Raw genomic sequence first — 24,286 nt, 5'->3', positions numbered from 1 at the left:
GCATGTTTGTGAAGATCGGTAGGGTCTGAAGTTTTGGGGGTCATGGTCATCGGTCAAAATTACAAGTTTTCCATTTAAACTAAAACATGGTTACGAAAATACAACTTTACAGGAAAACGGCTGGCTCAAACACTGTCAAATTGTATCCAAAGGTGGGTAATGAACCTCGGACGACCCCATTAACTTTTGGGTCCAATTAGGTCAAAGGTCAAGGTCAGGTCACGAAAAGGTCAAAATCGTTTTTCGCTCATAACTTCATCAAAAATGGTTTAATTGACTTCAAACTAAGCCTAAAATATTCCTTATAATCAACATTCAGGTTAAGGATGTATCAAATTTTAATTTGATCCCCAAAATAACTTTATGCCTTAAATGGGCGGGATTTGTTGTGCCTGGCACGACTTGTTTATTATTATTATTATGCAATTGAATTCAGAATTGGATTGAAATAAATTCAATTCAAATCAAATGGAAGACCAAATAGGTTCAGTCCTGCATTGGAGTAATCAGAAGGAACCCAAACAAGCAAAAAGCAAAGATTAAGTCATCAGGAGGAACCTGGATAGGATTCGCATTTCGCAAAACAAGGAAAAGAAAAATCAGAGATTGCAGACCCTCATCAAGACTTCTTTTGAGTGGTGCATTTTTTTATAGGTTTTCGGGTAAATACAATATGGCTGCCAAACCATGCGACCTATGATATCATGTGTGAACCTTTTGTTCCTCATGGGCAGGTGGTCATAGGTGTAAAGTTTCACCTCGATCTGTTGAGCCACTTCAGAGATTACTATTTTTGAAGGTTTTTCTCTTTAAAACATAGCTGCCGAATCACGTGACTGATGACTTCACAAATTTTTTTTCTGTGGACCATTTTATCCCCAGATGACCCTCAAAATTTTTCATATTGATCGGATGTGGCGTTCTACATATGCAATTATGACGTCATAACAAAGGCACCTATGACATCATAAACAAGTGAGCACAATATACGCCCGAGCAAGAAGGTATATACAGAATTGTGCGACTACATGGAAAACAGCATCCTGGTTGCCATGGCAACCACTTTAGATGATGAATGTATGTCACGACACCGTCTCCACAGTCTGTACCGATGTACCAAATATGAAACGTGAAAGTTGAAAACTTTGGGAGTTAGAGTGCGGACATGAACGGTCGGACAGACAGACAGACAGACAGAGACAGACAGAGACAGACGGTATCACATAATGCGCCCAGATATATATATCTTCTTCTTCTTCTTTCGGCTGCTCCCGTTAGGGGTCGCCACAGCGGATTATCCGTATGATCCGCATAGTGATTTGGCACATGTTTTAAGCCGGATGCCCTTCCTGACGCAACCCTGGTCGCCTCTTACGACACAGGGATATGGTACACCTATTTTAACCGGGGTATACACTGGCCCAGTACACTGGTACTCATTTCGCCGACCTCGGAAGGATGACAGGCTGAGTCAACCCCCTGGTGTATTAAATCAGTGTCCAACGGGGCTTGAACTCAGGACCTTTTGGATCCCAAGCCACTGCCCTAACCACTGCACCAACTCCAGGCTTTTATATATATATATATATATATATATATATATATATATATATATATATATATATATATATATATATATATACATACTGTCTATATATATATATTGTTGTGGTTACCAGATTCGCAAACCACCATTCAGGTCCCTTAGGTGAGGTATCTCGGTAAGTACATGTGTAGTTAGGCCCGAACCCGTTGTCTAGTGGGAATACATGTCATTTATGCGAGCTGCGACTCTTCAGGATAGCCGTTTTTCTGTTACTATCTTTATTTTGGACCAATCGCCATCACCACAACCACAACATCAACCACCAACCACAACACCGCTTCACCACAACCGCCACGACCTTCACGTCACACCTCGCAACCGTAGCATCGCCACCGTTCTTGCCCCGCTGTGGGTACCGGTGTTGGACTCGTGCAGGGCGCACGTTGAACAGCGTGTACAAAATCACGGATTTTGTGCTTCAAAAACGGATCAAAAACGACACACGCCCACTTTTTGCCGTCCAATCGGTGAGCGAGGGGCGAATTGGCCCCGCCCCCAGGGCGATCGATATATGCAAATTTGTGGATCAAAAAGCCTTCACGCCCACTTTTTCTCGGGCCAATGGGGAGCGAGGTGAAAGGTCAAAGGGAGGGGGTCAAAGGCGAAGCTACGGGGGGATAAAAGGACGGTGTTCGTCAGTCAGCAAAACGAGAAGGAGTCGGAGGGTGGAGAGTCGAGTGTGGAAGTCTGGAGCCCGAAGCCTGCAGTAGCTGGAGAAGCTGAAGAGTGTGGAAGTCTGGAGCCCGAAGCCTGCAGTAGCTGGAGAAGCTGAAGAGAGTCGAACGAGGAGAGCCCAAAGAAGAGTCCAGGGTGGAGAGTCCAGAGGCGGAGAGGCGGCAGCGGCGAAGGCAGACGAGGGGGTGCTCGCGACGGTGCCGGGAGCTGCACGCCCGAGGAAGGCCGGCAGCGCGACCTGGCCGAGGTGGAGACGCACACCAGGGATAATAAAGATCCTCTATACCCCGAGCATCAGCAACCCCCTCCTGTTTCCCCCCCCGCGCTGAGATAGTGCGACCAAGGGGGCCCCCTTTCCCACCCCCTGCCAGGCACTGTCCGCGAGGCCCACGGAGTGAGGCGCCATCGCCGCTCCGCGTCTCATCACCAGACGGGTAGGCGCGACCCGGTCTCGGCCTCAGGCCCGCCTCATCCTTGAGGGTATTTCTTTTCCTTGGTTTTGGGTATGTGTTGTCGGCGCCGTCTGTGAAGTAGAATTGTATAAGTGTTGCCGTGTGCTCGGTAGTCGGTATTAGCTCTGCACTGTGTTTTCACTTTTATATTTGCTTTTTGTGTAAATGGAATTGTGTTTTCTTTTTTTTGTGTGCATTTGGTGGAATTGTATTTGTGTGCTTTCCGTTCGTCGCGAATAAATGTGCTTTATTGTTGAACTGTCCTCCCGCTTCGCTTCGTCTTTTCCTCCATTGAATCCTCATCTTGCTTCACGTAAAGGGTTGGTAGTGGGCTGAATACGCCCGATAATTAATCAAACCGTCGAGGTCGACGATAACACCGCTCGGTTATTCTGATAGTACGGAACGGGTCGCTTAAGTGGCCTGTGTCCGAAGTTGACCTGCGGCGAGGTGCGATCGCCCGGTCTACCCTCCGCGTGGGTACTTAGGTAGGTCGAATTCGGCGAGCAACCCTATCCCACGCGGGGGCTGATTGGCTCGATCGCGGTGAGACCGAAAGGTCCACCCGTGACTGGTTCCCGGCGTTAGTCCGAGAGGGTCACGACTGGATTGTCCGTCCGGTGGGCGACGTGCCGCGATTCGAGTTACGTGGCCGTTCGCACGCCGGCGGGCGCGAAGACCGCAACAATATCTATACTGTATATATATATATATATATATATATATATATATATATATATATATATATATATATATATATATATATATATATATATATATATATATATATATATATATATATATATATATATATATATATATATATATATATATATATATATATATATATATATATATATATATATATATATATATATATATATATATATATATATATATATATATATATATATATATATATATATATATATATATATATATATATATATATATATATATATATATATATATATATATATATATATATATATATATATATATCTATACTGTCTATATATATATATATATATATATATATATATATATATATATATATATATATATATATATATATATATATATATATATATATATCGGGCGTATAGAAAAATCACACATTCCCCATGAGGAGTGCTTGCTATGTGCCAAGTTTCCATTTTTTCCTTGGTGTTGTTTCAGAAATAGAGGTCCAAAGTTTTCTGTTTTTCCAATATTGCTGCCACACCACGTGACCTATGACGTCATAATTAGTATTAAAACATTATACATGAGTAGTCACACCAATAGTGAAAATTTTCTCTCAATCCGACAAGCGGTTGCAGAGAAAAAAAACGGAAGTTCTGTGCGGACAAACAAACAGACAAACAAATGGACCCAAATGCATTACCATGAGGGTAATCCAAATTTACTCCTCTGGTGAGGGTAATCAAAAAAGATTGGCAGACACAGTTTAACATATAATGTAAGGGTCTGGGGATGGGTAAGAATAATGAAAATAGAGATTACGTGATGTAAGGGGCAGACTTGCAATCTGTGACACAAGAGGATCCAGCGATGGTAATATTATTCAAGATTATTAATATTCACCATTATTATTTTTAATTATTCACCATTATTAAGATTTTTGTAATATTATTACGATATTATTCACCATTATTCAAGAAAGGATCCACAGATCAGGTCAGGTTCGATCTGTGACCTGCTACAGGTACCATGTAAACCTGTACTAACCTGTTCCATGGTCGGGTTGTCGGCGACTAAACCGTCTCCCCCACCAGGTTTTCTGGTGAGGAGGTTGTTTGGATATGGACACCAAGCAGGATTAAAAACAAAACCTGTCAAAGGGCGGAGGAGCTCCTTGTGAGCCAACGGCCATCCATATCTAGTGCTCAACTGTGTCTGCGGACGTCCTCCTGCAGTTGGGTCACTTCTTATTAGGAGGTTGGTGGCAGGATTTGCACTCCGGCCACCGTAAAACCCTTCATTCCGCAAAACGCAAAAACGCAAAAAAATCTGAAAACCCACTCCGTGGGAGTACCTCCTGTGCAGCTTCCCTTCGCAGGGCAGCTCACCGGATGACGGGATTGGGGCAAAGCCTTCGGGACCCCCAATCTTTGATAGGAGGGGAACCACGGGGTAACATCCCTGGGACAGATTGCGGGAGAGTGTGTCGGAGTGGTGCTGAGGTGTCGTCCACCAGACGGCGGTCTCCTTGGGTTAACCTGAGGCAGTCCCTTCAGGTGGGTGCCTGGAATGTCCTATCCCTAAGAGAGGATGATCACCTGTCTCTGTTATCATCTGAGCTCAAGCGTTTGGACATCGGGATTGCAGCTCTCTCTGAGGTTCGGAGACCGGATTGCGGCGAGATAATGGTGGGTGGTTACACCTACTATTGGTCTGGTCGCTCTGATGGTTACCATACCCAAGGAGTTGCTGTAGCTGTGTCCAATAAGCTGACCCCAATGATAATTGAGGTAACACCGGTCAACGAGCGTATTATGAGATTAAGGATTCGTCACTCCTTAGGTGTCATTTCCCTGGTCTCTGTTTATGTTCCGACTGAGGCGAGTGATCTCACCATGAAGGATGCATTCTACGCCACACTCGAGTCTGTAGTTGATCAGTGCCCCAGACGAGATACACTTCTAGTCTTGGTGGATTTCAATGCATCGACTGGAACTGATAGGGACGGTTATGAGGTGTGTGTTCGTCCCCATGGGTCAGGAACTATGAACCAGAATGGCACTAAGTTCCTTGACTTTGCAAGAAGTCATGGACTTAGGGTGGCTGGTTCATGGTTTCAGCGCCCACAAGCTCATCGCTGGACTTGGTATTCCAACGCTGGCGGTGTGGCAAAGGAGATTGACCATGTCCTCATTGACGGTCGTTGGAGGATGATCCAGAACTGCAGGGTCTACCGGAGTGCTCAGTTCCTCAATACTGACCACAGGCTTGTTGTAGCAACTCTAAAGCTGCACCTTAAATCCTGGAGAATGGTACCATCCCAGCCGAGGCTGGATGTTGCCAAGCTCAGGGATGAGAGAGTAGCTGAGGAGTTTGCGAACAGGCTGAGTGGACACTTGGGGGGTCTGGGTGCCTTGGGGGGTCCTGAAGAGTTGTGGAGCGCCTTCAAGACCACCGTCCTCGATGTTGCCGGTGGATGCCTTGGAGCTCACCGCAGGGCAAAGAAGAATTTTGTCTCTCAAGGGACACTGGATACCATTGACCAGAGTCGCAGGGCCAGGATGAATGGCAGAGCTGAGCTGTTCAGGGAGCTGAGGCGTAAAACTGTACGTGCACTGAGGGTGGACAAGGAGGCCTATGTGCGAGGAATCTGTGAGGGGGTAGAGCATCACCTGTGGACAGGTGATTCTCGTCCCGCTTACAGGGGAATTCGCGCATTACGTTCATCCAAGCCCATCCCTCGGAGCACTACAGTTCGAGCAGAGAGTGGTAGGCTCTTGACAGAGGAGTCTGAAGTGAAGGCCCACTGGGCCGGTTACTTTGAGCGGTTGTACCAGGCTGATCCCCCAACTGTCGAGTTGGACGTCAAGGGTGTTACAATCCCTGTTGCTGACCCTCGAATCAACTGTGGTCCACCTACGCTTGTGGAAACACAGGCTGCGGTGAACCAGTTGAAACGGGGCAAAGCTCCAGGGATCTGTGGCATCCATGCCGAACTTCTCAAGGCTGGTGGAAATGCTGCACTCGTGTCGTTGCATGCAGTTTTGTGCTCTGCCTGGAACACAGGCATCATCCCAACTGACTGGAAGAGGGGCCTTGTTGTCCCTCTCTGGAAAGGGAAGGGTGATCGCCAAGACTGCAACAACTACCGAGGGGTGACGCTGCTCTCAGTGCCGGGCAAGGTCTTTGCTCGGATAATTCTCGATAGGGTTCGCCACCATCTGCTTGAGCACCAGCGTCCAGAGCAGTCAGGCTTTACACCAAAGAGGTCAACGATTGACCGTATCCTTGCACTTCGTGTCCTCACCGAACGCAGACGAGAGTTTCGGCAGGGGCTGCTTGCAGCCTATGCTGATCTCTGTAAAGCGTTCGATTCAGTGAATCGGGATGTCCTCTGGAGGATTCTTGGTCTTCGTGGGGTGCCACCAAAACTGATCGATCTGATGTCTGAACTCTACTCTGGTACTGAGAGTGCTGTGAAGTGTGGTGGTACCATCTCTGACTTATTTCCAGTTGTTACTGGAGTTCGTCAGGGATGTGTACTTGCCCCCACACTTTTCAGCACTTGTATGGACTGGATTCTAGGGAGGATGTCGGAGAGATCAAGTTGCGGTGCGTCATTTGGGAATGTCAAGATCTCGGACCTTGACTTTGCAGATGATGCAGTCATCTTTGCGGAGACTTTAGACATCCTCTTGGGGGCCCTCGAGGTGCTGAATGAGGAGTCGGAGCCGTTGGGATTACGGGTTTCTTGGGTCAAAACTAAGATCCAGGCTTTCGGTGACATCTTGGATGCTGCTGTCCTGTCTGTGTCTGTTTGTGGTGAGGATGTTGAGGTCGTGGATAGATTCACTTACCTTGGCAGTGATATTCATGTCTCCGCAGGTTGTGAGCCGGAGGTCAATAGACGTCTGGGTCGGGCCTGGGGAGTCATGGATTCACTGGATCATGGGGTGTGGCGCTGCCGGTACCTGTGCGGGAGGACGAAAGTCCGAGTCTTCAGGTCCTTGGTACTTCCAGTCTTGCTCTATGGGTGCGAGACTTGGACTCTGACCAAGGATCTGAGACGGAGACTTAATTCCTTTGGTACCAGGTCTCTTCGGAGAATCCTTGGCTATCGCTGGTCGGATTTTGTGTCCAACGAGCGGTTGCTGAGAGAGACTCGGATGAGATTTGTTACCTGCATAGTCCGTGAGCGTCAGTTGCGGCTGTATGGACATGTGGCTCGTTTTCCTGACTCTGATCCTGCTCACCAGATTCTCTCAGCGAGGGAGTCTCATGAGTGGAGGAGGCCAGTGGGTCGACCACGTGCCTCATGGTTGCAACAGGTTAACCATCATCTCAAGGAGATGGGGATGGGCCTGGCATCTGCCTGGGGGATGGCCAGACGGAGGCCCCTGGAGTACCGGCGGAAAGTGGACGCAGCGACGTGCTGTTCTGGCACATGCTCCCATACCTGACCTGACCTGATCCACAGAAGAATTGGGAAACTATATACCTGTTAGTTTGATTTCAGTTGTGGGGAAGGTGTTGGAGACATTAATTAAGGACCAGATGAGGAACTAATTCAACAAATACAAACTAATTAAAGGTAGTCAGCATGGTTTTACCAAAGGGAGTTCCTGTCTAACAAATGTTTTGGAGTTATATGAGGCAGTGTGATTGGGTGGATGAGGGAATGGCAGGAAACATAGTATATCTAGACTTTAAGAAGGCATTTGATAAGGTGCCACATCGGAGGTTGTTAGCCAAAGTGAGGGCTTGTGGAGTCGCTGGCCAGGTAGCTAATTGGATTGCAAACTGGCTAAGTGGTCGGAAGCAAAGAGTGGAAGGATGTCTTGCCGAGAGGATGTAAGTAGCGGGGTAACTCAGGGATCAGTACTCGGACCATTACTATTCATTATTTACATCAACGATTTGGATAATGGGGTAAAGAGTAAGCTTTCCAAATTTGCAGATGCCACAAAGCTTGGAGATAAGGTGGATAGCAGAGGGGGTGGTGATCAGATTCAGGAAAGTGTTCATACTTGTATGGATTGGGCAAAAGATTGGCAGATGTAATTTAACCTGAGCAAGTGTAAGGTGTTGGGGATGGGAAAGAACAATGAAAATAGAGATTACATGATGCAAGGGGTAATTTTGGAGCATGTCACACAGGAGAAGGATCTGGGGGTGGTAATGGATATGGGAGGTAAGCAGGCAGCACAGTGCCAGGCAGATGTCAGTAGAGAAAATATGGTTTTAGGTTGTATTTGGAGGGGGATTAATTATAAATCAAAATAGCTGGTGTTAACATTGTACAGGAATTTAGTGAGGCTACATCTAGAGTAGTGTGTGCAGTTTTGGTCACCACAACTCAGGAAGGACATAGATGTCATAGAGAGTGGGTTCAATGCAGGGTTACGAGATTGATTCTGGGCCTAGCTAGACTTAGCTATGAGGAGCGGCTGAATTTGACAGGGCTTTATACATTAAAAAGGAGGCGGTTACGAGGAGATATGGTAGAGCTGTTTAACAAAATGAAAGGTGGAGATAAAAGAAGTGCAGATAAATTATTCAACAGAGTAGACAGTGATAGGACCAGGGGGCGTAGCCTGATAGTAAATAAGAGGAGAGTTAAGACGGTAGCAAGGCAGGGGACTTTTACTCAGAGAGTAGTTCATGCATGGAATGGCCTCCCTGGAAAGATAGTGGCAGCAGAAATAGTAGATAAGCTTAAATTGGAATTGGATAGGTACCTGGAAGTTATAGAGGTGGAGGGGTATTGGGATGTTGATCAAATTTTTTGGGAGTTTGAGCATTAATGGGTGATTGTGTGCATGTGTACGGAATCAAATGAAACAGTGTTCCATTTGTGGCAGTGGCAGGATTAGAGTGCTGTTGGTGGGGGTCTCGTCAAGGGGTGTTTTGTGGTTGATGTGTGTTTTTAACCAAGCCCATGCCCCCTCCCTGAGGAGAAGAAGAAAAAAAAATCCCAAAACTCCAAAAATTTAAAATAAATAGATTTAAAAATAAAAAATTAAAATTGCATTTTCTTCTTTGGATCTTGTGTTGATAAGTTAGTATGGTGTTAGTGCAGGCATGATGGGCTGAATGGCCCCCACCTGTGTCTGCTTCCCTTCTATAGACATGAGGTTAAGCAGACACCGCTAATTGCGTTTTAAGTTTGATTTGCAGGGGGATAAATTATGAATCAAAAACATGAATTTAGTGAGGCATCAACTTGAATACTTCATATAGTTTCGGTGAAAACATCTGAGGAAGGACTTAGCCACCATAAAAGTGTTCCGCATAGAGCTACTCGATGAGTTCTGGGGCTCGGAAGCTTCAACTCTGAGGAGTGGCTGAAGGAGACAGGAAGAACTTCAGACATGAGAAAGGAGGCGATCTGAAAGAGATGTTCAAAATAATGAAAGTAATGGACAAAATAAATGGAAAAGAGCTTTTCAGCAGAATAGGCAGTGAGAGGCAGGATTAGAGGACACAACCTGAGAGTAAAGTTAGGATGGGAGTAAGGCAAGGATCTTTCACTCAGAGAGTAGTCAATACATGGAAAGGTCTCACTAGAAATGTAGTGGCAGCAAAAACAGCACAAAGGTTTCAACGGAAATCAAGTAACTAGAAGCATTGGGGAGAGATATGTCCATGGATATTGACAAGACTTGTGGGAAGCTTGGGTATGGATGTGTGGTTGTACAAATGTATAGTGGTTTTGTGGTTTCTGAGAGGATCTCACCAAAAGCTGGATGTGGTGTTAGTCTTCATTCCCTCCACTCCTCACCCCCCACCCCCTCACCATAAGTCCTTACACATGCACGCACCCATAAATTAAATGTATACAAACTTGTTATTCAGAAAAAAAATAATTAAATATCAGAGAGAGGGGGATGTTGAGGCGTTAGCATGTGATGGCATGACTGCACGTCATCAGTTACCCATAAGGCAGTGCACAAGATAGTATAATTTTCAATATATGAAGTCTGCATACATTTCATTGAGAGATAAATAAATACCCCTGATGATGTCCCTGTGCCTACCGCACTGTTCTCCTCGCTCCTCAGTGATCCCACCAACAGGAGTCGACAAATGAATTGATTGGATTATGTTTTGATGTGGCATAGGCATGATGGGCCAAATGGCCTCCTGCATCAAAGTTCCTAGTGTTAAAATCATCTGAACCAATGTCTCATGATGCCGGGGAACACTGGTGCTCAAATTCCATCTGCTGTGTTGATTTGTCTCTCAATATCCTTGCAATTCAACTTAAAGTACACAGGATGTCTGCTATCATCTTTAACCAGCACACCATTTATGAAGTAGATTCTCCCATGAGTGTTATATCAATTCAAATGCAATGTATAAAATATAAATTGTACTCTGGTCGGGCTGGCAGGATAATTTGGAGGTAGGTACACTCGTCTCCGAGCCATCTCGTCTGGGTTTGACTCTCGACGTAGCTATAAACTGTAATCCTGTTGATTCAAATACATAGCCATACATTGTGTGCATCATACCTCAGATGGATAGGAAGCCATCCCAAATCAGTCAAACATCAGGCCCAGCTACTCAATTTGTGAAAATATTGGGCCAAATAGAATGTTTGCAGACCAATTCCACAAGAAGGTGAAAATAATTGGAGCTGTTAAAGTAGTCATGTAGCATTTCCATGTTCAAATCATGATAAAATTGGATCAGTCAAAAACGAGAAATAGGGTACAAACCTTCCATGCTCTGATATTCAAGAGCCAGTCATTATGCTAGTGCCATAACCCAAACCAAGAAACCCTGAGGTAATGAAGCAGAGTTGCTGCACTGTTTCATAAGAAAGTCTACTTGTCTACAGCTGCTGCAACAACCCCACAAAAGATTAGCAAGACTTTGATGAAAGATGAAACCAGAACATTTTTCAACCAATCAATTTATCAAAAATCTCAGCTGCAGGAACTCCTCCGGCAGCAACACTTGCTGCATTGCTTGTAAAATCATGAGTTTCCTGTCAAGAAGTCGAGAAACCATTGTTGACAGATACAAAATTCCACATCATTGCAAGTAACACAGAAGTGTGAGAACATCTAACAATTTTTTTTTCTTTTTTAATCTGTATGTTCTCAGGCTTGTGGAGGATCCATAACATAAATCAAGTACTCTAACCGTCAGGGGTTTTAGAACACCCCCATATTTCCAGTTGTTACTGAAATTTAAGCAGTTTAATGTGTCAATGTACTCTAGGGTGGTCCAAAAAAAGTCGAACAAAAGAGAATGTTGCTCCACAAGCTTAAACTTATTCTAATATGATTCAATAAAGCGCATAATTTTTTTTTTAGCTTGATCAGAGGCGATTTAGAGGTGGCTCCATATGACGACTTTTAGTCTCATGACTTGAATAAATTAGGGTATGGTCAGGTACGATTACGGGTACTTCTGAATGTCCGAGGTGGAAATGGAGTGCATTTTCGAACTCTATGGGGTCGATTTACTCTAAGAAATGACTGCACCGACATTGAATTCACTACCATTTCGAAAATATTACCTAAAACAAGATTTATCATTACTGGAGTTGAGTAACGAATCCTACTCATTTCGATATTTTCGAATTTATAATTAATTTGTTGTCAGTCTAAACATTTCTTGGAGTAAATAGACCCCAATGAGTTCGAAAATGCAGTCCATTTTCAGCAAGGAAGTTCAGAAGTGTACGGATTCGCATCTCACTATACCCTAATTTAATATAACAATAACTAAATAAATAACTAACATATTGTGACGTCCACAGGACTTGAACAGTCCCGCCAACGTAGAATGAGCCGAAACGATGGAGGCGGTTTATTTTTTATAACCCAAAGATGGCAGTTTTAATCGCTCCACAGCAAACGGGACGAGGAAGGTGGCACGAGTCGCTTTTCACTGAGTTAATAATGTTTATTTCTCTAACCAGAAATAATAATAATAAGACTCGGCAAGAGGAGGGATCCGGGGCGATTCGACGGGATGGTGGTGTGGGTTCGGGCGTGGGGAAAACACAAACAATTCCAATGGATATACAGATCTCAAACCCTCTAAGGCACCAGGTACAAACACACACACACACACACACACACACACACACACACACACACACACACACACACACACACACACACACACACACACACACACACACACACACACACACACACACACACAACGTAGCTGGTGGTCAGGCTTGCCCGTGGTGTCGATGCAACAGTCACTGGATTGGCACCGGACGAGCTGGCGTTGCGCTCGTCAGGGGCAGGAGACACCATGGTGCTGTTCCTGGTGGTGTCGACCTCCTGGTGTAGGCCCAAGACCACTCACAGCCGCCAGGGAGCCAGTTCTGGCACCAAGATGCAAGCAGGAGAGCGAGGCAGGTCCGCCTGCTGTTCGGTCCCGTACTCCGAGCCAGCAGAACTCCAGAGCCAACCGAGGTGAGGCACGAGGCACAGCAAGGCCATGAGACACGACGAATCGAGGAACGAACCAGCGCAACGAGAGAGTGCGCTCCGAGACCAACAGCTTCGACCAGACGCTTTCTTTTTATGACTGTTCCACCTCTTCTTTTCCCGAACAGAACCTTTTTATACTCGAGTCCTCGTCACTTCCAATCGAGCCCTTTTATTGGCCCTCTGCCGTCGCCTTCCGCCAATCGTGATCACGGGGCGGAGCCAGCCGCAGCACTGCCCTGTTACGTCACGGCAAGCCTACAGGGAATACTAAAAGCGTTTACGCATACACACTTACCCTAACCCGTCTCCCTATCTAATTACGTGACAATTATCATTTCCCCCTTAAAGAAATGGACATTTACTCGACAACTTATCATCACTGAATTGCAACTTATTACATCGAGATCCTGGTACAACTCGAACAGCATGGCATGCCTAATTAAACATCCTAATTACCCTTTGAATGCATACCCCCCCCTCAGACGTAACACTGCCCCCTCCTCTGGTACCGCAGCTCCTGCAAGGTATATCACAGGCGCTACCGTACCAGCCTTAACACTTACTGACTCACACCTATTTAACCTAACGAAATAAAGTAGGAGGGGCAATGGGTAGCGAGCCGCAGCGAACTTACCTATCCTGCTTAATGTACTACCCCCTTATGGCCTTATCCTCGCCTAAACAATCATTCATTTTTTTTTATCTTTTTATTTAATCACATGAGAGCACCGAGCGAAGTTGCACTCCATCCTCTGGATCATCGCTCCTGTCCAACACTCTTCCAGTGATCTGGGGAGGGGAAACAAAAGGTTCTACAAAACACAACACTTATACTTTACATTCCTACTCTAAGCCTTAACGACACTATTCACGGGTTATTTACACTTGACCGCGTCCCCCAGTGGATGCTAATAGACCCAGCGTTACCTGGGGAGCCAATTTTCAAATTTGCTTGACCCCAAAATTATGCGGACATCATGCCCTTGCTGCACATGTCAAGTTGTGCGGGATCGAGTGGGACTCACACATCTTCACAACACTCACACCATGGTCATCATCACATTTCTAGGTCATGGCCCCCACTTTAATGATGCAGGCTGAATCCCGTCATGGCCGTGGGGTGGGTTACCACAAGATGATGGGGGCATCTCAGGTGCAACCATGCCCAGAGGTAAGCTTTAGTCCAACCAGGACGTTTCTCCGCCCCGCTCCCTTTGATTCCCACCCCCTTGGTAGCCATCAGCTCTCACCCCGTACAACACACATTGTGGAAGGGGTCTCACGAGCTCCTCTGGCCTTCCTGGGTCGCCAAGGTCCTATCCGCCTTGGTCGCCCAACCAGACCCTCTCCCAGTTGCCTCCAGACACTGTCACCATCAGCCACCAGGGGTGAATCTCCTTGAAGGGGGTCGCAATTCCCGCTCACCGTGAGCCTCAGCAATCCCTGCGGACAAGCACATCATCCCCACCCACAAAACCCACATGACTCCCCCCACCCCATCGGCCTTACATGTGACACCTGCATTTCCAACACTTCACCGACCATGACCTTCCCTGTTACCACACCATGTCCAATAAAAAAAAATCAATGTGTGCACCATACATTTCACTTCTTAACTTGAAGCAACTCACACAGCACTTCTCACCCGATCCACGCACCAGCCATTGGACAGCTACTCGTGCCCGCTTTGTTACCAATTACCCACTGTCCCTATTGTCACTCTAAAACCCAGCAGAACTTACAAACCCATGCCAATTTTCCCACAATTCACTATTTTCACCAAAGGAGGGCACTTCGCCACAATCTCACCAGCCGAGCATGGCCCGAAATGCTCAGCCCGATCTAGTCTCCCCAACCCCTGACAGTGATCTCCGGACTCGACCGATGAAAGGGCACCTCGTATAGACCTGGCGGTTCAGCAGGAGGATTCATCTCCTGAAGCATTTGGGTAATGCCAATTTCTCCCAGCCCCCCTCCCTGATCCCGAATCTCCGCCTGTCGGATCGTCACCGATGGCCTCTCGGGCACCCGACCCGGCCGACTCCATGAGGCCAGCCTGGCCGCGCACTCGGCCGCTCGGTGCACGGTGGGTGGATCCTGTAGCTCCACTAGCGCTCGAACTTCAGGGTCAGGAAGAGCAGCTAAAAATTTCTCTAGTGCCAGTCTGTCCCATGCCTCCACTGTTAGGTCCAGATACGCGATCCTGACTGATTGGTAAATGTGCTGTGCCAGCTCCTGCACTGTCTCGCCCGACTTTAATCTGCGGTGCTGGAGCTGGGCCCGCACCAGATCACAGTTTGCTGCGAACCCAAACCGATAGCTCAACGCCTCGCAAATGTGGGAGCTGGTCAACATCCCCTCCGCGATCACGTTTAACACATTTGCGGCTGGTCCCCGCAACGTTGCCACCAAATTCCCTGCACGTTCCCGCTCATTCCACCCGTTTAGTCGGGAAATACACTCAAATTGCGTCAGAAAAGCTTCAAGGCTCCCTGATCCGTCAAAATTTACCACGGGGATCACTTTTCCGGTGGCCCGCTTCCCAGTTTCTCCCTTGTCCGAATCCAGCCCAGGGATCAAACACCCTTGTGGCTGCGTATCCAATTTCGGAGCCCACTGTGGCCAAAGATGTTTTGTGGTGAGGGTCTCATGGGTCAAATTTGCCTCCTGTTCCAAACGTTGAATGGACCGATTCACCTCTTCCCGCAGGATCTTCTGGGCCCGCACAACCTCCTCCAAGGCTCCGTCGCGAGTTTGTAGCTGCTCCTCAACCAACCCGGACACTCTACTTACAAAAGACGGCTCTACCAGGCCTTTATCCAAGTCTTCATCTTGGCTCATAATTTTATCTTGTTCGTCCAAACGAGCCTCCAATCCTTTTACCTCCTCGGCCAAATTCATCCCTTGCTTCCTCAGCTCTCCCCACTCTTCAACTTGCAGCTGCATACGAGCATCCACACAGGCACGATGACGTTCCAGGCTTTCATCCACTTTATCAACCCAAATGTTCGTTGCATCAATTTTATCTACCAATTTTTTCCGCATATTTTCCCCCTCCAATGTAATTTCTACCTTTGTTTCCTCCAATCTATCCTCGAATTTACTTTGTATTTCCCCCAATTGAACATCCACACACTCCTGCATCTCAGTTTTCATTTTCTCCATCTTTTCCCCCAATTCATCCCTCATTAAATCAATCCGTGCACCCAACTGTTCCCACATTACCCCCAATTGATGTCATTTCTGCCCTCTGTGTCACGAATTGATTTTCCATTTGTGCCGTCATGTCCCCTATTAAACGTTCCAACATTGTCTGGATCGACATCGCGCCGGTTTCCGGCGCTGCCGGCCCCGTTACGGGCCATGAAGCATGGTCCACGCTCGGAATGGGGGAGGTTCCGATCCTACCCCCGTCTCTCCCTTCTTCCCTTGACTCGCTGCCCGACACGTGGCCTTCCTCCTCCAACATCTGCACATCCGCCATGGTGCAGAAGTCCCGTTTGCCGCCAATTAAATTTAATTTGAAAAATTCCGCCAAAATTTTCCCACGCTCGCGCGCTTTTCTGTAGTAATTTTATATTACAATTCGTGGCGAGATTTTAATCCTGGTATATTCTCCCGATACCAAATATAATTTAGAGGGGTTCGAACATCCAACACCCTGACACCAATGTGACGTCCACGGGACTTAAACAGTCCCGCCAACGTAGAATGAGCAGAAACGTTGGAGGCGGTTTATTTTTTATAACGCAAAGATGGCGGTTTTAATCGCTCCACAGCAAACGGGACGAGGAAGGTGGCATGAGTCGCTTTTCACTGAGTTAATAATGTTTATTTCTCTAACCAGAAATAATAATAATAAGACTCGGCAAGAGGAGGGATCCGGGGCGATTCGACGAGATGGTGGTGTGGGTTCGGGCGTGGGGAAAACACAAACAATTCCAATGGATATACAAATCTCAAAACCTCTAAGTCGCCAGGTGTACACACACACACACACACACACACACACACACACACACACACACACACACACACACACACACACACACACACACACACACACACACACACACACACACACACACACACACCGTAGCTGGTGGTCAGGCTTGCCCGTGGTGTCGACGCAACAGTCACTGGATTGGCGCCGGACGAGCTGGCGTTGCGCTCGTCAGGGGCAGGAGACACCGTGGTGCTGTTCCTGGTGGTGTCGACCTCCTGGTGTAGGCCCAAGACCGCTCACAGCCGCCAGGGAGCCAGTTCTGGCGCCAAGATGCGAGCAGGAGAGGGAGGCAGGTCCGCCCGCCGTTCGTTCCCGTACTCCGAGCCAGCAGAACTCCAGAGCCAACCGAGGTGAGGCACGAGGCACGAGACACGACAAATCGAGGAACGAACCAGCGCAACGAGAGAGTGGCTCCGAGACCAACAGCCTCGACCAGACGCTTTCTTTTTATGACTCTTCCTCCTCTTCTTTTCCTGAACAGAACCTTTTTATACTCGAGTCCTCGTCACTTCCAATCGAGCCCTTTTATTGGCCTTCTGCCGTCGCCTTCCGCCAATCGTGATCACGGGGCGGAGCCATCCGCAGCACTGTCCTGTTACGTCACGGCAAGCCTACAGGGAATACTAAAAGGGTTTACGCATACACACTTACCCTAACCCGTCTCCCTATCTAATTACGTGACAATTATCATTTCCCCCTTAAAGAAATGGACATTTACTCGACAACTTATCACTACTGAATTGCTACTTATTACATGGAGATCCTGGTACAACTCCAACAACATGGCATGCCTAATTAAATATCCTAATTACCCTTTGAATGCATACCCACCCCCCCCCCCCCCCAGATGTAACAATATTTTTCGTGAGTCATTGAATCTAAAACACTGGATGCTGGGCCAGCTGGAAATAAGTTCAAGTGGGAGTGGAGACAGCAATAGAGGCGGAGATGATAGTGGTATTTGGTAAACTAGTGCGGGCCCGAAGGTGCAGCTTCGTTCCTTCGCCCTTGTAAACGATGACTGGATTGGGGCATTGTTTCAATTAGATCGGACCAACCGTATCATAAATGGCCATAACTTGGGAAACACCTGGGAAACATACTCAGGTCCCCAGCGTCAATTGTGACGTCCTCTCTCTCGCCCCCCAAGTCTCGCCCCTTCTCTCTCTCTCTCTCTCTTGAATTGACACCCCCTCTCTCTCGCCTCCTCTCTCACCACCTTTCTCGCCCCTCTCTCGCCCCTCCTCTCTCACCCCTCTCTCTGTAAATGTATTCACAAATGTCTACCAAGCACAACAATTATTTCAAACGTTGGGAAAAAAACAGCATACAAACCCTTGGGAAACAGCTGTTTCCCTTGGGAAAATTCAAACATTGGGATTAATTAATAAATTGAACAATTAATTTAAACCTTGGGAAAAAAACAGCTTTCCAACCTTGGGAAACAGCTGAAACGGAAGAATGATATCAAACCTTGAAAAGATACATACTCAGGTCCCCAGCGTCGATTGTGACGTCACAACAAACAAACAAGAAGAATTGTGACGTCAATCGTGCAAAAAAATAATAATAATAATAAATAAACATTAATTGCGACGTCATAGCACCGTGTCTTGTCATTGGTTGACAGATAAATGGCCGTAACTTGGGAACCGCTTATCCAATTAATATCAAACCTTGAAAAGGCACATCCGCGGGTCCCCAGCAATATTCCTGGCAAGTTTCAATCAGATCGGACCGTCAATCGTGCAAAAAAAAAAAAATTAATAAACAAATAAACAATAATTGTGACGTCATTCGTGACGTCATAGCACCGTGTCTTGTCATTGGTTGACAGATAAATGGTCGTAACTTGGGAACCACTTATCCGATTAATATCAAACCTTGAAAAGGCACATCCGCGGGTCCCCAGCAATATTCCTGGCAAGTTTCAATCAGATCGGACCATCAATCGTGCAAAAAAAAAACCATTATAATAAATAAATAAACATTCATTGTGACGTCATTCGTGACGTCATAGCACCTGACGTCATAGCACCGTGTCTTGTCATTGGTCGACAGATAAATGGCTGTAACTTGGGAACCGCTCGTCCGATTGATATCAAACCTCAAAGAGGCACATCCGTGGGTCACCAGCAATATTCCTGGCAAGTTTCAATCAGATCGGACCGGCGGTCGTCGAGAAACGGCGGTCGCATACAGACACAGACACAGACACAGACAGACAGACAGACAGACAGACACACAGATTGCTGGAATTATAGATAGAGACGAAATATTCTAATAGTTTGTAATTCCATTGATTGAAAAATTAGGGTATGGTGAGATGCGAATCCGTACACTTCTGAACTTCCTAGGTGAAAATAAACTGCATTTTCGAACTCAGTGGGGTTGATTTACTCTAAGAAATGTTTAGACGGGCAACAAATTAATTATAGATTAGAAAATATCGAAATGAGGATTAGTTACTCAACTCCAGTAATGATAAATCTTGTTTTAGGTCATAGTTTCGAAATGGTGGTGTATTCAATGTCGGTGCAGTCATTTCTTAGAGTAAATCGACCCCATAGAGTTCGAAAATGCACTCCATTTCCACCTCGGACATCCATAAGTACCCGTAATCGCACCCGACCATACATTAATTTAACCAACTCATGAAACTAAAAGTCGTCGTATGGAGCGACCTCTAAATCACCTCCGATCAATTTAAAATTTTTTATGCGTGTTACTGAATCATAGTGGAATAATTTAAGGCTTGTGGAGACATCACCTGAAAAAGATTTTTTTGTTGTTGTTGCTGTTTTTGGACCACCCTAATGTACTCTGAAATTAAAGCATCGAAAAAAAAATTGCAGATAAAAAAAGAAATCCTGGAACCATTTTGTTAAACAAAATTTATTCTAAATTTTTGACTCATCAAAGTAGCCACCTTTTGCAGATATAACAGCCAAACATACCCGTGGCATTCTTTCTACAATGGAAATCAAATATTGTTTGAAAAGTTCTTCTCAACACTGTTGCAGAAGTTCCCACAAATATTTTGCACTTGTCGGTTGCTTTGCTTTCACCCTTCTGTGCAGTTCATCCCAAACCAGCTCGATGGGGTTTAAGTCTGGAGACTGTGCTGGCGATTCCATGATTTGAAGTCTACCATCTTGCTCTTTTCTTCCAAGGTAGTTCTGACAAAGCCTGGTGGTATGTTTTGGGTCATTATCTTGCTGTAGGATGAACCCCTGACCAACTAGGTGTAGACCAGAGGGTATTGCATGACGCTGCAAAATGCTGTGGTAGCCCTTTTGGTTCAGCGTGCCAATCACTCTGTGCAAGTCGCCGACTGGATCCAGCAAAAGAGCCCAAGATCATCACTCTTCCTCCTCCAATTTTGACAGTTGGTGTCACACTGAGAAACCATCCTTTGCCTACTCGACGCCGTACAAAAACCCTGCGTGATGAACCGAAGATTTCAAATTTTGATTCATCGGTCCATCAGACCATCCAGTTTTCAGTTGTCCACTGGCAGTGCTTCATGGCCCAGGCAAGCCTCTTTTTCTTATTTTGCCATCTTAGCAATGGCTTTCTTACTGCCACTCGACCTGTCAAACCTGCAGCTCAAAGTATTCTCTTCACAGTTGAAACTGAGACTTCCTTACTTCGACCAATGTTAAGCTGTGCTTGAAGCTGCTGTCCTGTGAGCCGCCTATCACACAAGCTGTTGACTCTCAGAAACTTGTCTTCTGATTGTGTTGTGGCTTTGAGTCTGCCAGACCTCTTCCTGTCAGAGTTTCCTCCAGTTTCCAAGTGCCTTTTGATCGTGTAGGAAACTGTACTCACTGACACCTTGGCTTCTTTGCAATTTTTCTGAAGGAAAGACCTACACTTTGAAGAATTAGAATGGTCTGTCTGTCTTCCTTTGTTAATTGTCTTTTTCTTGTCATGATTGCAATATACTACTTCCTGCAGTCAAATATTGTCCAAATAATGCTTCAGAGGGTTTAGCAACAGTCTGTTCCAAAACTGCTTTTATACAGAGGGTTTGTAACTTATCAACAAAAGTTGGGACACCTGTAGGAATTGTTTGCATCAACTTTCAAGGCTTAATTTACTTCCATTGCTGCAGAACAGCTGCAGTTGCTAACCCATTACTTGTTCCCTGAAAAGGGCCGTTTTTAACAACTCTGAAATTTACATTAGTTTTTCAGTTTTTGGTAACCTAAACTTTTTTTAACCTCTGGCAGTTTACCGTTTGGCTTTGTACCATTTCAGGTTATTCACTGGACTTGAACTGCTTAAATTTCAGTAAAAACTGAAAAATGTGGGTGTTCTAAAACTTTTGACCAGTAGAGTACAAACATGCAGACAAATATATGAAACAACAGACTTGATTTCAGACAAACCTGGGGGAAATGAGAACTACCCAAAGCATTCTGGGTGTTGGCACCAAAATATTGCAGTGTTGTCTCTTTTTTTTTCTCCACAATCACAAAGAGATTCCAACCACAATGCGATGCCAACCCAAGGGATTGATCCATGCTCTATCCTCCAAATGCTGGGTATAAAGTGAGAAAGCAGCACGTACCATTTTTAAAGAGTTTGGTACGACCTGGCCAGGGTTGGCATGGAATCGCCGACCTCTCAGACTCGGAACAGATTATTCTAACCATTATTCCAGTCTGGTCAATATCTATCCATACGCAGAGATCTTTGCTTTTTGTATTTTTTTCAAAGCCCTTTTAATTCACAGTCATATTCATTATAAAATCATGAAGAAATTCCTGAAGTCGGTAAACCTTTTGAGTTAATTGTAAGCAAAGCTTGACACTTTACAAATGTACAGTATAAAAATATAAAAAATCTGCAAAACCAAACGGCACTGTGCAGCGCCGCCAACTGGAATCCATTTGATGTTGAACCACCTTTCAAACATCAAAATAGCAAGGGAGGGAACAAAACATTAAAACTGCGAAAACTACTTTTTGGCAAAAGTTTAAAATCATGTCTCTTCATGCAACAAACCCCATTTCACAACCCCAAGCACCTCACCATCCAACATCACCATCACAAAAGAGGACGTGAAACGGTCGCCATTCAAAGCGAGCAATCCGCAAGGATATTCACATATGATGCACAACACATTGTCGGCAGAATGATGCACGCCTTCAAATGCATTGCTGATCAGCGTTTAACACGCAATTCAGATGTGTTTCATACCAACCATTCGGAATATCGATCTGGGCTTCACGCATTGTCTCGAGGCTGTTGAGGTTGTGCGGTTGGTGTGTGGTTTTCAGTTGGCTTTGCGAAGTCTCCAAACATAGAGGGGCATCCCATTCAGAGCTACTCTCAAGAAAGTCCATTTTATGCACTTGGGTTTCCTCCTTCAACCCTGTCTCTTCCATATAATCATACAAAGGTACTTTGCAACCAAATACTCCTCCATCCTCTTGCTCAACATATTGCGCATCTATGTGTCTCAAATCTGCTCTCGTTGCTTGTAGCACACCTTCATCGTCGTTTTCTTTCATGCTTGACAAAAGCTTATTTGCACAGTTCATATTGTTGTCAAGCAAATGACGTGGAACATCGGCATCATTTTCCACCAGTGTGGTTCCGTTTTGCTCGAGGGAAGCACACTCAAACAAACCCCGGCTGTTTTCATTGCACAATTGTGTGGAATGTAATGGTGTTCTCGTTTGCAATTCTTCGTCCATGGTTTGAAACAAACCACTCAGCCCAGGGAAATGCTCTTGGATGTAGTTATCACATTTTCTGAGATGTGGAGAATCTATAACAACATTCACGTAACTTAGGCGTACTTTCTGACAACCGTTTGCACAACTGCAATTTTCCTCTTCAAAACAATCCACCACTGACAGCATTGAATTACATGCTATTTCACGAGCTGCAAGGTGTTCAAGCAGGACATTTTGTTCTAAAGTCACATCACTTCTGCCATTATTTAATTTATCATCGGTTTCTTTGAAACCAAGGCAAATCTCTCTTTAAGTCGAGAGAACCATGAACAATCAAGCATCTGATTTGTCAACCACATTTAAAGACTGCTTTTAGAAAGGCAAACTGCAAGTTCCTTGGATCTTTACAGGTTTAGTTTTGCCTTAGGTGTATGAGCCCCATTGGACCTTATTCCTGAATCTACATATCAGGCAATGCATCACCAGAGAAGGCTTCAGTGAGCAAAGCTGGATCGGGTGCAGATAACTTATTATGGTTACTTTTAAGCGGAATTTACTTTGTGAGCTCAAAGTCAATACTTTCACGATCTTGTGCCAACAATTGTGAGATCATAAGTAAGGAAGCACATCAAAATATAAGGATGATTTGATGATGCAGTCTCTCCATCCATCACAAGGATATACAATGAAACCCTGACACAAGAGGAGGCCACTGAGCCAATAGCATCTCCAAATTTCTGACAACCGAGGACCACATGATTCCTCTACTCCCTCCATTTATTTTTGTCCCAACTCCCTCTTGCCCCCCCTCCCCTCCACCCCCACATCCCATTTCTTTCTCTTCCTAAGTACAAAAAAAAAAAATTGAAATATACATTCCCACTTTACATGATACACAAACAAAACAATTGGCCATCACCAATTTACAAGCATCGCAACCTGTTCAGACCTGTCTAGTCTTAAGCTACCTGTGCTGCCAATGTCCCTGTACCTTTCTGTGCCCATTGCCTACAAGTACTTATTGACATCCAATTTTAAACCGACCAACTGTCCAATGTCCATAATCTTATTAAATTCCCTGTAAGAACATTCCATGCATTAACTACAACGACACTCAGTAGAGTGTGTACCTCTGCCAGGTTGAACAGTTTACATTTTATATCTCACTGATCAGCCAGATCTGAATCAAAATATAATCAGCTTGTTTGTGTCACTTTCCTCACTCAACCACCAAGTTCTGTCATAACCCATCCACAACTTTTTGACATAACCATGCAATACTGTATGTTGTTTTTGGCCCTACAGTGCCTTCAGAAAGTAATCACAACCTTCGACTTTTGTTACATCTTGTTGTTACAGCCTGAATTTAAAATGGATTAAATTTAATTTTTTTGTCACTGATGTACACAAAATACCATATAATGAAATGATAAAGTGAAAACATGTTTTTAGAATTTTTTACAAATTAATTAGAAATGAAAAGCTGAAATGTTTTGCATCAATAAGTATTCAACCCCTTTGCTATGACACTCCAAATTGAGCTCAGGTGCATCCAATTTCCTTTGATCATCCTTGAGATGTCTCGACAACTTGATTGGAGTCCATCTGTCGCCAATTCAAATGATTGGACATGATTTAGAAAGAAACACACCTTTCTATATGAGGTCCCACAGTTGAACGTGCATGTCAGAGCAGAAACTCCACCATGA

General features: G+C 45.3%; 2 protein-coding genes across 13 annotated transcripts in view; both read right to left on the bottom strand.

The window, feature by feature from the left end:
* Positions 1-9,788, bottom strand: part of ADAM11 (ADAM metallopeptidase domain 11) — a 266,893-nt gene extending 257,105 nt beyond the window's left edge. Inside the window, exon 1 of the mRNA XM_085879155.1 lies at positions 9,693-9,788. The gene's annotated coding sequence lies outside the window, so the exon portion shown is untranslated. The remainder of the gene's footprint in view (positions 1-9,692) is intronic.
* Positions 9,789-17,733: 7,945 nt separating this feature from the next.
* The window catches only part of LOC147028592 (protein DBF4 homolog A-like), an 80,213-nt gene continuing 73,660 nt past the window's right edge, over positions 17,734-24,286 (bottom strand). For all 12 annotated transcript variants that reach the window (XM_085879162.1, XM_085879160.1, XM_085879161.1 and 9 more), the window contains one exon: positions 17,734-22,669. In XM_085879162.1, the coding sequence (XP_085735288.1) occupies positions 22,044-22,669 (626 nt within the window). In that variant the 3' untranslated portion in view covers positions 17,734-22,043. The remainder of the gene's footprint in view (positions 22,670-24,286) is intronic.

The sequence above is a fragment of the Eptatretus burgeri genome, chromosome 4 (assembly GCF_056783735.1).
Source record: "Eptatretus burgeri isolate ZD-2024b chromosome 4, Ebu_testis_v1, whole genome shotgun sequence".
Classification (NCBI taxonomy): Eukaryota; Metazoa; Chordata; class Myxini; order Myxiniformes; family Myxinidae; genus Eptatretus; species Eptatretus burgeri.
This window is presented reverse-complemented; position numbering and strand designations above follow the sequence as displayed.